Consider the following 17188-nt stretch of genomic DNA (forward strand, 5'->3'; position numbering starts at 1 on the left):
TTATTCAGATTAGCCGGAATCACCTCCCTAACCGGACTATTTCTGATTACGACCTCAGCAAATGAATGAATCATCGAAGGTGGAATAGGAAAGGGATTGGGTTGTGCAGTAACATTTTTCAGAGGTAGGATTGGAAACGGAAACGGAGGCCAACAGTTTGTTGTTATCACAATGTTGAGTAGATAAATTAGATTAGATAATGACATCTAAAACTACTGCAAAAAATGCAATATTAAACAATGAACCTGAACAATCCATGCATGCATGGAAAGAAAGACAAAATATCTACATGGAGAAATACATTGTTGAATAAAACATAAGCTCGTTTTCATTCAGCGTTAGTTCGATGTAGAACCTCTAAATTATCAATATCAAGGTTGCATAACTCAATTTTACTTAACTTGGGAAGTACTCACGAGTCCTCGGTCAAAGCTCAGCGAAAGACTCAGGATTACTTAGAACATTGGTCAAAATCGGACTAAGTCAAACTTAGTCAACATCCATCCAAGTACTTCCATGATTACTTCCGAAGTTGTGAGTACTCAGTAAAAAACAGGATTACTCAGAAAATCTGACCAAGTCAAACTTAGTCAACATCCATCCAAATACTTCTATGAGTACTTCCCAAGTTGTGAGTACTCCGTAAAAAAGTTCCGACCGAGTACTCCCCGAGTAGCGATTTTTGAAAGTCCCAACCGAGTACTCCCCGAGTAGCGATTGTTGCAACCTCGATCAAGACCACATATTCAATCAACCTCACCATACGTATCGTGAAGTATGATTAAAAACAACTAGCACTAAAGGATACCAAAAAGAAAAATTGTAAATACAGAAACATGAACAAACATAGTTGTTGACCCCTCCTCAAAGTAAGAAAAAAGCCATAATCAATTAAATAAACATGCTGAATACATTTTTTATACTTACATTAAAGTTAACATATATACATATACATATATACATGATACATCATAAATAAATGAACAGGGATGGTGATCTTAGCACACCAAAAGTCTACAACAAAACTGACTTCATTCTATCCTAATTTTACCATTTCATACACGCTAGCCGCTTGTAGTAAAATCACCATTTCACCTTTACGCGGAAAATGTCTTGATGTAGCATTCTTAAGAATACACATACGGACAACATTAAAATGGAGGAAAATTGCAACATGGTAATCCACGCTGCTCTTTTAACACAAAGGAAATACTACCTTAAACCTAAAAAGTTAAGATGCGATTTGATTGTAGACTCTGGGCTACAAACGAGTTGCCAACCGATCATCATGTACCTGTTTACAAAAGAAAACAAGATTCATGTGAAAAATAGCATATTAAACCTAGATCATTAGAGACTTCATAGTATATTTCAATAAGCAATTAATAACATCATGTGATTAGCGTGTACTAAGAAGCTAACACATTGTTTCAATATGATGATTTTGTCAAATAAAAAGCTAATATGTTAATCATTTAAGCAAGTAATAATGATGGTAAATCTCATCAATTATTCAATTACAATAGTTTACAGTTGAATATATATATATATATATATATATATATATATATATATATATATATATATATATATATATATATATATATATATATATATATATATATATATATATATATATGTGTGTGGTAGGATCAAGAGGGAAGTAACCAAGCGGGGGGAAGCAAAAACTTTTTTTTTTTCGTTTTTTGAAAAAATTTTGTTCACGAACATTATAGATGGGATGAAAATATGAACATTTAGTAGAGACACTTTGTGATAAATGTTTTTATTTTGGCGGGAAAACGCTCGAAGAAGTAATATATAACAATTATCGTGTTTTTCGAGCGTATGTTGAGGTTTTAGCTATTGGGGTTTAGATAATAGGGTTTAGATATTATAGTTTATAGGGTTTAGATATTAGGGTTTAGAAATTTAGGGTTTAGGGTTTAGATTTAGGATTTAGATTTAGGATTTAGATTTAGGATTTAGATTGAGTTTTTAACACGAACGGTTTAGAGTTTAGGGTTTAGGGTTTGGTGTTTTGGGTTTATTCCGGGTTTGGTGTTTTGGGTTTATGGAATAAACCTAAAACACCAAACCCTAAACCCTAAACCCTAAACCCTAAACTCTAAACCGGGCTAAATTTTACTTCACAAAACATGAAGAAAAAAAAAACGTTCATATTCTTCACGAACAATATTATCTTGAATGTTATTTTTGTCGATCGTTTTCCCGCCTAAATAATAACATTTATCACGAAGTGTCTCTTCTAAATGTTCATATTTTCGTGTGATCTTGATGCCGGGAAAAAAAAATTCCAAAAAAAGCGAAAAAAAAAAAAAAATTTGCTTCCCCCGCTTCTCCCCGATTGGTTACTTCCCCATTGATCCTTATATATATATAATAAAAAATATAGTAATCTAAAACCTTTCTTATAGAATGTAACTAATATTGCAGTGTGTTGAACTGTGAATATTTCACTAATATGCCACATATATGGTTTTTAATCGTATTATAACACACGTGTAAAAGAATATCCAAGTAGGATCTTAAGCTCCCGATCTTGCAAACACAAAACCAATCTTAGGTAAGATCTAGATCTTAAGAACCTAGAATGAGATCTGTATAGTACATATATTAATGGGAATGGGCAATCCAAAAACGTACTAAGACAAACACATTAATTTCTATTGCCTATAAATTTAAACTAAGATAAAGGATATGGCTACCATCTCCAACAAAAAGACATATGAAATAACTGAAATTCAATACTCACAATATGAGAGAAGTTAACATTGAACAAACGGCACAACAAAGCAGGAAAACAAAGCCAAACAAAGATGCAATAGACAATCAGGTGCAGTCTAATAATTCGGATGAGGTTCAATACCTTGTTGTCAGATGCATCTCAAAAACTGTAATGTGAGATGCAATAAAGCAAACCAATAAGTCAGAAAATGATCTTAATTACAAATAGATAGCTTCCCCGTGACCTCGTCTGCAACTCCATAATCAAGACTAAGCTCCCGCATAGGCGGAATATTCTCCATAGCAAAAAGCACAAGGTGAGGAAACGAAAAATTTGAGTGATCATACAATACCAATTGCACTAAAACATTCGGACATGAACTGTGGCTCATATAGCAAGCAAGATTCCTCATTTTAGATACATCCATACCAAAATCCAACGGAGGAACAGACGGGTACGATGGACGTTCATAATCGGTGAATATTTGAGACAAGTCACCCCATTCTGCCCATCTCTCCCCGAATCGATTCGGATAAATTAATGCATCTCCATTCATGGAAAACAATCGTGCTTGCTCTCTTGTGAGGATAACTCCAGTATATTCACAAATAAATGAGCCAGCTTGTATCAAGTCCAATGATCTAACTCCCCAACCAGTTTCCCTCGATCTAAAAACTTCGAATCGATTCCTCACACCCTTTTGGCTAACACGATTCTGACAACTGGGAGGACACTGGCAGTGGGGTCCACATTCGAATATCAACGGTTTCCCTCGCACAAGAAGACCATTTGAATCATATGCAAAGTCACCCCCGTTTTTCTTAGCACAAAGACAATCTAATGAACATCCGGCAACACAGTTACATCCACTACCCTTCACCCCGAGGTGATACACAAAAGGGGGAAAAACAGTTTTCACTAAATATTCATAATACATGGGTTCTTGATTATCATCAATGTCGTTAAACAAAAACACGGGGATGTTTTCTTTCTTCATAGAAATATCAAAACTGATATATCCGGTAGGCCTAACCTCTAAAGCTTTGGTTCTAAGATTCTCAGCGAACTTAAAAACGGCAGTGCCCATTTCCGTTTGATTTTCCATTCTAACAAGCTTAAACTTAAACACCCCAAAACCAGACTTACCCACATCAAACCAAGCTTCAACAATCTTATACAGACCATCATAAACATAAACTTTACCACTGGGACTATTTTCATACCTAAACCCACGAATGACTCGTACCTCAATTCCATAATGCATACTCCTTTCCATAGCAAGATTCCCACCTTCCAGTTTCTGATGAGCCACTTGTCTTGAATTCTTATCTTGACCACCATGACCAGTATAAACAATAACATCACCAGCATCTTCATCGTCTTCATAACCACCCGAAACAATCACACTCGTAGCAATAGGCTCCCCATTGGAGCTCTGGCTCGAGCTCAAGTAATCAATCCCTGCCTGAACTTGACCATGCATTCCAACAACACAAATTTCCAATCTGTAAAAGAAAACATCACCAACAATAACACCAGGTATCGCTCCAACAATCCGCTTATCCCGATTCAACCACAAACCGCGTTGTTTCATTACGGAAGCGGCCTTTAAATCTCCACGAGCACGGCGCTCTAATTCTCCAATAGACAAGGTGGACCTACGTTTCTCATCTTCAAAGACTACTAAAACCCTAAGAGAATCATAAATCATCCTAGTTTTCCTAACAACATCACGAAAATACCTTTCGTCCTCAATTGCAAGGTTCGTAACCCTAACCAGTTCCGACGACCGCTGTTGCAGCTTCCGGCGAGAGGTAGCGAGCTGGTTATGGTGTTCTTCATCGGGAACGGGAACGATTGCTTGTGCGTCAGGATCGGTAACGGAAATATCGTCTTGATTTTGCGTCTGCTGAGCAAATGCTGTACGAAACATTTCGGAGATTCTGTTGAATTCGGAATAGACATTGTTTTCGTCTGGTTGGGCATGCGGAATGGAACTCAAATTATCACTACAAGAATTAGGGTTAGGAGAGAAATTAACATTACTATTATCATAATTAGGTGGTGGGGGAACGTCAATTGGTTCCAATTTAGGTTCAATTTTAGGAGTGATGATGAAGCTTGAAGCAGCGGTGGTGGTAGTAGTAGGAGTCAGAGGGGGAGGATCGGGGTATAGATTGAGATCAATTAACGAATCCATTTCTATTTCCGGATTTCAATTACAAAATAAAAAGCATTTGAATTGAATCGACAACAAGTGAAGAAAGAAATGCAGAGTGATTAAAATGCAGTATTCGATTGTTGTGTGAATTTTGCAATGAATTCAAACGGAAAATCCAATGTCACTTGTTTTTTTTATTAAGGCTGCATTCTTTAATTTTTTTCCCTGGCGGAAAGGAAAGGGTTTGAACGGAAAATTAATAAAAGGTGATTTTCGAGTTTTTTTTAAGGAAGGAAAGAAATGGAGATGAGTGGGAAGAGTGGATTATATTTACTCTTTTAACAATGAATGCTTTCCACTCATATTTGAGCGGATTGGGAAGGAAAACGTTCTTTGTACCTATATATAATCACCAATATTACCTTGTTTACTCTATTATAGTCGTACATACATACGGCACAAGAAATTTATTTATCAGTCACATATGTTGCTTCCACTGTTACACAGTTGACGAGAAGGTATGTATAGAAATTTATTATGTTAAATCTATACTTGTCAATAAAAAAAGAGAATTTCAGTGTCACTAAGTTTAACTTTCCGGATAGAATGCACTGTAAATAACGTAAATAACTCTGTGAGATGATGATCCCAACAGGATGATGGTTAAACGGTGACCCATCATCATCATCGAGATAGTCGGTTTTGATGGCTCAAGGAGGTGTTACTGTTAGGGTTCATGTTCATAGAACGCTACATAACAAATCTTCGAAACTTTAAAATTCCGGTAGCGCATGTTATCACTTGAAGATGTAATTATCATAATGTGTTAAGTACGTATTAGTGAAATGAGTGTGTATGTGAATATGTGTGAAAAGCACGTCTTAAGATGATTTGAAATAAGAGTTTGATGTCCTATTTATAGTTGAACATCTTTGTCTCTTAGTGCTACGTAATAGGATAAAGGGAACGTCTCCTCTTTAAGTCGTACAATTTGGTTTGTAAAGCTGAAAAAGTGCAAGTGGTCCTACCGCAGTCTGCCAGCTGTCTATAGCAGCCGTTGTTCAGACTGTAGTACATTCTGGTGATCGTACAATGGGCTCATGCCAACCACTTGTGGTGTCTTTTGTTGGTTTATGCTATGCGTGTCAACTGTACGTGATAGTCCTTAGTTCAGTATTGTCGGCCATTTTGGTTTATCGCTAGTAACGTCGACTTTAGGAGCGCATATGTCGATGGCGCCTAATGGATCATGAGATCGTTTTACTTATAGCGCATTATAATACTGTAAACATGGATGACATGCTTATGTATTTACTTAGTAACCTGTTGATTATGCATTGTTAGGCACATGCTAGTCACGTGTGATGCATGTATATGAGGTATGCAAGTGTACACATCATTAAGTCCTCACCGTTCGATATTATGCGCAAGTATTGCACATGGTGTCGAAATCAACTTGTAGTATAACCTGTTTTTTCTTAAATGTGAAGTGACAGTTACTTATGACGCTACAATGATGACAACAGGTAATTGTCACTTCAGCCATCATTTTCTTACACTTCCTTTTCAACCGACCTCAGGATGTTTACACGTGTACGTTCCGCATGTATTCAATTTATTTCTCTTTCCTCCTTCCATTCTCCTATAAATAGTTCTCCCTTCTTTTCTTCACTTCTTATTCTTATTCTTCTTCTTCTTCTTCTTTCTTTTTATATTCTTCCAACAAATTTTATCTTCGAATCATGTCTTTTCAAGGCGCAAACGATGACCAGCGCAATGTTAGGTCTATGTCGTTGCATATTAGCCGCAAATATAAGCCACAAATGTTGAATGGTATACTACTATCGGGGCGCTGACTCCGATGGTACCCTCTATTCTGACCATGCTAATAACTCTCCATCTGGCAAAGTTACCGTTTATGACCAAGTGAAAGAGAGGGGAAATATGTAGATTCCTCCTACCAACGTCTATATGATTGTCCTGACATATTTTAACATTAGAATCGGGTAGCTAGATTCTGATAGCGCGTGCTGTAGTGACCCGAACTTTTTCATGTTTATATATATTAATTGAGATTGATATTTACATGACTAAATGTTTCCAACGTGTTAAGCAATCAAACTTGTTAAGACTTGATTAAATGAAATAAGTTTCATATAGACAATTGATCACCCAAGTTGATTCACGAACGTTACAAATTTGTAAAAACTACATGTTGTGGTATATATAGACATATATATATGGTTGACATAAAATTATGATGAGTAAGTATCTCATTAAGTATATTAACAATTTGTGATATACATAAGAAATGAGATTACTAAGTTAAGAAACTCAAAATGATATATATAACGATTATCGTTATGATAACGTCTACTAAATACATATGTATCATATTAAGATATTGATACACTATATTTAACATGATAAAATGATATTTAAATATATCATTAAGTGTGTTAACAATGAACTACATATGTAAAAACAAGACTACTAACTCAAGAATTACGAAACGAGACTTATATGTAACGATTATCGTTGTAACGATATTTTAATGTATATATCATATTAATAGATATTCATACATCATAATATCATGATAACATAATAATTTAACATCTCATTTGATATAATAAACATTGGGTTAACAACATTAATTGAGATCGTTAACTTAAAGGTTTCAAAACAACACTTACATGTAACGACTAACGAAGACATAACGACTCCATTAGAATGTATATACATGTTGTGTTTTGGTATGTATTCTTACACTTTTTAAAGACTTCAAGACACATATCAAAGTACTTCTACTTAACAAAAATGCTTACAATTACATCCTCATTCAGTTTCATCAACAATTCTACTCGTATGCACCCGTATTCGTACTCGTACAATACACAGCTTTTAGATGTATGTACTATTGGTATATACACTCCAATGATCAGCTCTTAGCAGCCCATGTGAGTCACCTAACACATGAGGGAACCATCATTTGGCAACTAGCATGAAATATGTCATAAAATTACAAAAATATTAGTAATCATTCATGACTTATTTACATGAAAACAAAATTACATATCCTTTATATCTAATCCATATACCAACGACCAAAAATACCTACAAACACTTTCATTCTTCAATTTTATTCATCTAATTGATCTCTCTCAAGTTCCATCTTCAAGTTCTAAGTGTTCTTCATAAATTCCATAAGTATAGTTTCATAAAAATCAAGAAATACTTCCAAGTTTGCAAGTCTACTTCCAAGTTTTTAATCCATTCCAAGTAATCATCTAAGATCAAGGAACCTTTGTTATTTACAGTAGGTTATCTTTCTAATTCAAGGTAATATTCATATTCAAACTTTTATTCAATTTCTATAACTCTAACAATCTTATTTCGAATGAAAATCTTACTTGAACTGTTTTCGTGTCATGATTCTGCTTCAAGAACTTTCAAGCCATCCAAGGATCCTTTGAAGCTAGATCCATTTTTCTCATTTCCAGTAGTTTTATCCAGAAAACTTGAGGTAGTAATGATGTTCATAACATCATTCGATTCATACATATAAAGCTATCTTATTCGAAGGTTTAAACTTGTAATCACTAGAACATAGTTTAGTTAATTCTAAACTTGTTCGCAAACAAAAGTTAATCCTTCTAACTTGACTTTTAAAATCAAATAAACACATGTTCTATATCTATATGATATGCTAACTTAATGATTTAAAACCTGAAAACACGATGAACACCATAAAATCGGATATACGCCGTCGTAGTGAAACCGGGGGCTGTTTTGGTTTGGATAATTAAAAACTATGATAAACTTTGATTTAAAAGTTGTTCTTCTGGGAAAATAATTTTTCATATGAACATGAAACTATATCCAAAAATCTTGGTTAAACTCAAAGTGAAAGTATGTTTTTCAAAATGGTCATCAAGATGTCGTTCTTTTGACGAAAATGACTACCTCTTTAGTAATTGACATGTAACTTAAATTTCCGACTATAAACCTATACTTTTTATGTTTGGATTCTTAAATTAGAGTTCAATATGAAACCATAGCAATTTGATTCACTCAAAACGGATTTAAAATGAAGAAGTTATGGGTAAAACAAGATTGGATATTTTTGATCTTTTTAGCTACGGGAAATGTTTAACAAATCTATACAAATCATATCCTAGCTAACTTATATTGTATTATACATGTATTCTAATATATTATGTAATTTTGGGATACCATAAACACATATGCAAATGTTTTGACATATCATATCGACCCATGTATATATATTATTTGGAACAACCATAGACACTCTATATGCAGTAATGTTGGAGTTAGCTATACAGGGTTGAGGTTGATTTCAAAAATATATATACTTTAAGTTGTGATCTAGCCTAAGACGTGTATACACTGGGTCGTGGATTGATTCAAGATAATATATATCGATTTATTTCTGTACATCTAACTATGGACAACTAGTTGTAGGTTATTAACGAGGACAGCTGACTTAATACACTCAAATCTTTAAAACATAATAAAAATGGTTGTAATTATATTTTGATCATACTTTGATATATATGTACATATTTGTATAGGTTCGTGAATCGATCCGTGTTCAAGTCTTATTTCCGAGGAAGGAAATATCTGTGAAAGTGAGTTATAGTCCCACTTTTAAAATCTAATATATTTGGGATGAGAATACATGCATGTTTTATAAATGATTTACAAAATAGACACAAGTACGTGAAACTACATTCTATGGTTGAATTATAGAAATCGAATATGCCATTTTTTATTAAGTCTGGTAATCTAAGAATTAGGGAACAGACACCCTAATTGACGCGAATCCTAAAGATAGATCTATTGGGCCTAACAAACCCCATCCAAAGTACCGTATGCTTTAGTACTTCAAAATTTATATCATATCCTAAGGGTGTCCCGGAATGATGGGGATATTCTTATATATGCATCTTGTTAATGTCGGTTACCAGGTGTTCACCATATGAATGATTTTTATCTCTATGTATGGGATGTGTATTGAAATATGAAATCTTGTGGTCTATTGTTACGATTTGATATATATAGGTTAAACCTATAACTCACCAACATTTTTGTTGACGTTTAAAGCATGTTTATTCTCAGCTGAATACTAAGAGCTTCCGCTGTTGCATACTAAAATAAGGACAAGATTTGGAGTCCATGTTTGTATGATATTGTGTAAAAACTGCAATCAAGAAACATATGTCGATGTAATATATTTCTATTGTAAACCATTATGTAATGGTCATGTGTAAACAGTATATTTTAGATTATCATTATTTGATAATCTACGTAATGCGTTTAAAACCTTTATTGATAAAATAAAGGTTATGGTTGTTTTAAAAATAAATGCAGTCTTTGAAAAACGTCTCATATAGAGGTCAAAACCTCGCAACGAAATCAATTAATATGGAATGTTTATAATCAATATGAACGGGACATTTCAGTTGGTATCCGAGCGTTGGTCTTAGAGAACCAGAAAATTTGCATTAGTGTGTCTTATCGAGTTTGTTAGGATGCATTAGTGAGTCTGGACTTCGACCGTGTTTTCTTTAAAAATGATCGCTTAACATTTTTGTTGGAAACTATATATTATTAACATGTAAATAGTAAGTGATATATTAATCTCTTAACATGTTTGATATTGTGTGATAGATGTCTACCTCTAGCACAAATCCCATTGACTCACCTAATAATAACGAAGAGTCGAATATATATTGGCAAGATTCACAAGTTCCCGAAGAACCGGAAGAAGAGGAAATGGAACCGGAAGAAGAGGAACCGGAAGAAGAGGAACCAGAAGAAGAGGAACCGGAAGAAGAAGAGGTTTCGGAGGGGGGAATAGTAGGAACCACAGAAAACGGGTCAAATAAAAGAAAATCCTCAACCAATGGACCAAAGTTAATAATGGTCAATGGTGTTTCCGCTAAGGAAGCAAAATATTGGGAAAATTTTCCAATTTTCCGATGAATCGGATCCTGATGAGGATTCTGATGATGTTATAAAAATTACCCCGACCCAATTTAATGAGGTAAAAGAAAATAATAAGGGAAAAGGCATCAAAATAGAGAAATCTGATTCCGAACCCGATGAACTTTATATGTACCGTCAACACCCGTATTTTCAATATCGTGACAATAACCCGGGAACCTCTAAACCACCAGGTTTTTCTAAACCAATGTGGAAAACGATGGCTCGTATTAGTGGAACATCATATATCCCTAGAAAATTAGGAAAAAGAACCAAGTTCGAAGAAGAAGAAACCAGTGATTCAGATTAGAGTGGTGTGAGCATGTTGTGTAATAAATGTATTGTAGTATGCTTGTACTTTTATGTTCTATGTAAAAATTACTTGTATTGTTTGTTATTACGAATCTAATCCTTGTTTATTTTACAGTATAAAAACAAAATGAACGTTAAGGGTAGACAACCAAATATTTTAGAAGACCTACCAGAGGATATGATTGAGAAAATCTTGTCTAGAGTCGGTCAGAATTCATCAGCACATTTAATTATGGCGAAATTAACTTGTCAAACATTTGAAAGACTTTCCAGAAATGCCTTAGTTTATAAAAGGCTTTCCTTTGATAGGTGGGGTATATCACATTGGGGAGACTTTAAATTACGCCGTGTTTTCTTTAAAGCGTTAAATACGGGGAACCCAAATGCAATTTTACGCTACGGGTTAAGAACCTATTTTGACTCAACATATCCCAACATAGGATTTCGTGAATTAGAAAGAGCTTCTAACATGCAACATAAAGAAGCATGTTATGCCTACGGGTTAGTGATGTTCGCTTCTTACCAAAGTGAGAAAAAAAACATCGGATTGCAGCTTTTAAATAAAACTTTCCCACAAGTGACGGATTCAGTAGTTGGGGTGAGAAACAAGGTTTTTAGATTATTATGGGGCTGTTGGACATTACGAAACCCTCGTTCTTTTGACGACATTACAACATGCTGCCTAGCCAATGGTCATAACAATTATTTTCCACAAGACCAAGGATGGGAAGTCGTCTTAGTAAAACCAGAATGCATGACTTGTTTCTGGACTTATGAATTACGTGTCTTTATTTCCTTTGCTGAACAACTTGCGTATTAACTAGATTTATCTTCAAAACTGTCATGTATCATAGTGTACTATATTTCATGTTATATGTAATATAGCGAAGTTGTAAGTTTGAAGAATATTTGTATGTGATATATTATTATAATCAGTTTTTCATATGGAATTGTAGTAGTTGAATTGTATATTAGCTACTAAGTATGAACTTAACGGGTAGGTAGTACCCGAATTTAAACTTATAAAACGCTAATATGAAGAAAAAGCTTTTATAAATGAGTTCATATTATGCTACGAGATACTATTGACTACTCTTAATATTCTGTATGATTAGCTTGTTTCATTTGATTATTTGGAAGGAAATGGCAACGACTACTCGGCACACCTTGAATATGAGCGAAGAGGAATTTCGTGCCTTTCTTGCTTCAAACATAGCCGCAGTACAGGCCGCGCTACATACCAACAATAACTCTGAATCTTTCAATACAGCTAACGGCGCAAGAAATCGTGTAGGATACTCCTACAAGGAATTCACTGCCTACAAACCTTCAGAATTTGATGGGACCGAAGGACCAATCGGATTGAAACGGTGAACCAAGAAAGTTGAATCGGTGTTTACCATAAGTAAGTGTGCTGAAGGAGACAAAGTGAAGTACGCTACGCATACCTTCACAGGTATTGCGTTAACATGGTGGAATACCTATCTAGAGTAAGTGGGACAAGATGCTGCTTACGCGCTACCGTGGTCAGCATTCAAGCACTTGATGAACGAGAAGTACCGTCCCAGAACCGAGGTCAATAAGCTCAAGTCAGAACTTAGAGGGTTACGAACACAGGGATTCGATATTACTTCGTACGAAAGACGATTCACAGAATTGTGCCTATTGTGTCTGAGAGCGTTCGAAGATGAGGAAGAGAAGATCAACGCGTTTGTGAAAGGGTTACCGGAGAGAATCCAAGAAGATATAAGTTCACACGAGCCTGCCTCCATACAAAAGGCATGTAGAATGGCTCACAAACTAGTGAACCAGATTGAGGGAAGAATTAAAGAACAGGCGGCCGAAGAGGCCAAAGTGAAGCTAGTCAAAAGAAAGTGGGAGGAAAACGGTGATAAGAGTCACCAATACAACAACAACTATCCCAACAATCAGAACATCAATCGCAACTACAACAAATGGCACAACAACAACAACAACTACAACAATCATCCCAACAACAATAACAACTGCAACAACAACAACAATCAGAAGCAGCTATGCCAAAGGTGTGAAAAGTATCACTCGAGATTCTGCACCAAATTTTGTAACAAGTGTAAAAGAAATGGTCATAGCGCGGCGAAGTGTGAGGTCTACGGACCAGGGGTTAACAGAACGAAAGGAACAAATGGTGTCGGAATGAGTAATGGCGAAGCAAGTAGTGTCGGAGCAAGTTATGCCAATGTAGTTTGTTATAAATGTGGAAAACCGGGCCACATTATTAGAAATTGCCCGAACTAGGAGAACACGAATGGACAAGGCTGCTGAAGAGTTTTCAATATTAATGCGACAGAGGCACAGGAAGACGCGGAACTTGTTACGGGTACGTTTCTTATTGACAATAAATCTGCTTACGTTTTATTTGATTCGGATGCGGATAGAAGCTATATGAGTAGAGATGTTTGTGCTAAATTAAGTTGTCCATTGACGCCGTTGGATAGTAAATTTTTACTCGAATTAGCAAACGGTAAATTAATTTCAGCAGATTATATATGCCGGAATCGAGAAATTAAACTGGGTAGAGAAATATTTAAGATTGATTTGATACCAGTAAAGTTAGGGAGTTTTGATGTAATAGTTGGCATGGACTGGCTGAAGGAGATGAAAGCAGAGATCGTATGTTACAAAAATGCAATTCGCATTGTACGAGAAGAAGGAGAACCCTTAATGGTGTACGGAGAAAAGGGCAACACGAAGCTACATCTTATTAGTAATTTGAAGGCACAAAAACTAATAAGAAAAGGTTGCTATGCTGTTCTAGCACACGTCAAGAAAGTACAAACTAAAGAAAAGAGCATCAATGATGTTCCCGTCGCAAAAGAATTTCCCGATGTATTTTCGAAAGAATTACCGGGACTATCTCCACATCGATCTGTTGAATTTCAAATAGATCTTGTACCAGGAGCTGCACCAATAGCTCGTGCTCCTTACAGACTCGCACCCAGCGAGATGAAAGAACTGCAAAGCCAACTGCAAGAACTATTAGAACGTGGTTTCATTCGACCATGCACATCACCATGGGGAGCTCCTGTTTTATTTGTCAAGAAGAAGGATGGTACATTTAGGTTGTGTATTGACTACAGAGAGTTGAATAAACTTACCATCAAAAACCGTTATCCACTGCCGAGAATTGATGACTTATTTGACCAACTACAAGGCTCGTCGATTTATTCGAAAATCGATTTATGTTATGGATATCATCAAATGCGAGTAAAGGAGGATGATATTCCAAAAACTACTTTTAGGACGCGTTATGGTCATTACGAGTTTATGGTTATGCCGTTTGGATTGACTAACACACCAGCTGTGTTCATGGACCTTATGAACCGAGTGTGTGGGCCATCTCTTGACAAGTTTGTCATTGTTTTCATCGATGACATACTTATTTACTCAAAAAATGATCAAGAGCACGAAGAACATTTGAGAAAAGTGCTAGAAGTATTGAGGAAAGAAAAACTGTACGCTAAGTTTTCAAAGTGTGCATTTTGGTTGGAAGAAGTTTAATTCCTCAGTCACATAGTGAACAAAGAAGGTATCCAGGTGGACCTGGCAAAGATCGAAACCGTTGAAAAGTGAGAAACCCCAAAAACTCCGAAGCATATACGTCAATTTTTAGGATTAGCTGGTTACCATAGAAGATTCATCCAAGATTTCTCCAAAATAGCAAAACCCTTGACTGCATTAACGTATAAAGGGAATAAATTTGAATGGAAGGATGAACAAGAGAAGGCGTTTTAGTTATTGAAGAAAAAGCTAACTACGACACCTATATTGTCATTGCCTGAAGGGAATGATGATTTTGTGATTTATTGTGATGCATCAAAGCAAGGTCTCAGTTGTGTATTAATGCAATGAACGAAGGTGATTGCTTATGCGTCTAGACAATTGAAGATTCACGAGCAAAATTATACTACTCACGATTTGGAATTGGGTGCTGTTGTTTTTGCATTAAAGACTTGGAGGCTTTATTTATATGGGGTCAAAAGTATTATATATACCGACCACAAAAGTCTCCAACATATATTTAATCAGAAGCAACTGAATATGAGACAACGCAGGTGGATTGAACTGTTGAATGATTATGATTTTGAGATTCGATACCACCCGGGGAAGGCGAATGTGGTAGCTGACGCTTTGAGTAGAAAGGACAGAGAACTTATAAGGGTAAAAGCTATGAATATAATTATTCGTACTAACCTTACTACTCAAATAAAGGAGGCGCAACAGGGGGTTGTAAAAGAAGGAAAGTTGAAGAATGAGATACCCAAAGGATCAGAGAAACATCTTAATATTCGAGAAGACGGAACCCGATATAGGGCTGATAGAATTTGGGTACCAAGGTTTGGAGATGTGAGAGAAATGGTACTTAAGGAAGCACATAAAACCAGATATTCAATACATCCCGGAGCGGGGAATATGTATAAAGATCTCAAGAAACACTTTTGGTGGCCGGTATGAAAGCCGATATTGCTAATTATGTAGGAGAATGTTTGACGTGTTCTAAGGTCAAAGCTGAACATCAGAAACCATCAGGTCTACTACAACAACCTGAAATCCCGAAATGGAAATGGGAAAATATTACCATGGATTTTATTACTAAATTGCCAAGGACTGCAAGTGGTTATGATACTATTTGGGTAATAGTTGATCGTCTCACCAAGTCAGCACACTTCCTGCCAATGAGAGAAGATGACAAAATGGAGAAGTTGGCGCGATTGTATTTGAAGGAGGTTGTCTCCAGACATGGAATACCCATCTCTATTATCTCTGATAGGGATGGTAGATTTGTTTCAAGGTTCTGGCAGACGTTGCAACAAGCATTGGGGACTCGTCTAGACATGAGTACTGCCTATCATCCACAAACTGATAGGCAGAGCGAAAGGACGATACAAACGCTTGAAGACATGCTACGAGCATGTATTATTGATTTCGGAAACAGTTGGGATCGACACCTACCGTTAGCAGAATTTTACTACAACAACAGTTATCATTCTAGTATTGAGATGGCGCCGTTTGAGGCACTTTATGGTAGAAAGTGCAGGTCTCCGATTTATTGGAATGAAGTGGGGGATAGACAGATTACGGGTCCGGAGATAATACAAGAAACTACTGAGAAAATCATCCAAATTCAACAACGATTGAAAACCGCCCAGAGTCGACAAAAGAGCTACGCGGACAGTAAAAGAAAAGATATAGAGTTTGAAATTGGAGAAATGGTCATGCATAAGGTTTCACCTTGGAAAGGCGTTGTTCGATTTGGTAAACGGGGGAAACTAAATCCAAGGTACATTGGACCATTCAAGATTATAGATCGTGTCGGACCAGTAGCTTACCAACTGGAGCTACCTCAACAACTCGTGGCTGTACATAACACTTTCCACGTCTCGAATTTGAAGAAATGTTTTGCTAAATAAGATCTCACTATTCCGTTGGACGAAATCCAAATCAATGAAAAACTTCAATTCATTGAAGAACCCGTCGAAATAATAGATCGTGAGGTTAAGAGACTTAAGCAAAACAAGATACCGATTGTTAAGGTTCGATGGAATGCTCGTAGGGGACACGAGTTCACCTGGAAGCGTGAAGATCAGATGAAGAAGAAATACCCGCATCTATTTCCAGAAGATTCGTCAACACCTTCAACAGCTTAAAATTTCGGGACGAAATTAATTTAACGGGTACGTACTGTAGTGACCCGAACTTTTCCAAGTTTATATATATTAATTGAGATTGATATTTACATAACTAAATGTTTCCAACGTGTTAAGCAATTAAACTTGTTAAGACTTGATTAAATGAAATAAGTTTCATATAGACAATTGATCACCCAAGTTGACCGGCGATTCACGAACGTTACAAATTTGTAAAAACTACATGTTGTGGTATATATAGACATATATATATGATTGTAATTAGATTAT

The 17188-nt window shown here is 35.8% G+C and overlaps 1 protein-coding gene across 1 annotated transcript; it reads right to left on the reverse strand.

Moving 5' to 3' along the window:
* Positions 1-988: 988 nt before the first annotated feature.
* LOC139853038 (histone-lysine N-methyltransferase family member SUVH9-like) lies at positions 989-5047 on the reverse strand. The gene is made up of 2 exons (XM_071842405.1): positions 2891-5047; positions 989-1294 (listed from the first exon to the last, which is right to left on the reverse strand). Exon 1 carries the CDS (start codon positions 4947-4949, stop codon positions 2964-2966), a length of 1986 nt encoding a protein of 661 aa, XP_071698506.1. The 5' UTR covers positions 4950-5047; the 3' UTR covers positions 989-1294; positions 2891-2963.
* Positions 5048-17188: the final 12141 nt, after the last annotated feature.

The sequence above is a fragment of the Rutidosis leptorrhynchoides genome, chromosome 6 (genome assembly GCF_046630445.1).
Source record: "Rutidosis leptorrhynchoides isolate AG116_Rl617_1_P2 chromosome 6, CSIRO_AGI_Rlap_v1, whole genome shotgun sequence".
NCBI lineage: Eukaryota > Viridiplantae > Streptophyta > Magnoliopsida > Asterales > Asteraceae > Rutidosis > Rutidosis leptorrhynchoides.

Excerpts from the sequence above, each read along its gene's own strand:
- LOC139853038 (XM_071842405.1), bottom strand. The coding sequence starts at position 4,949 with ATGGATTCGTTAATTGATCTCAATCTATACCCCGATCCTCCCCCTCTG.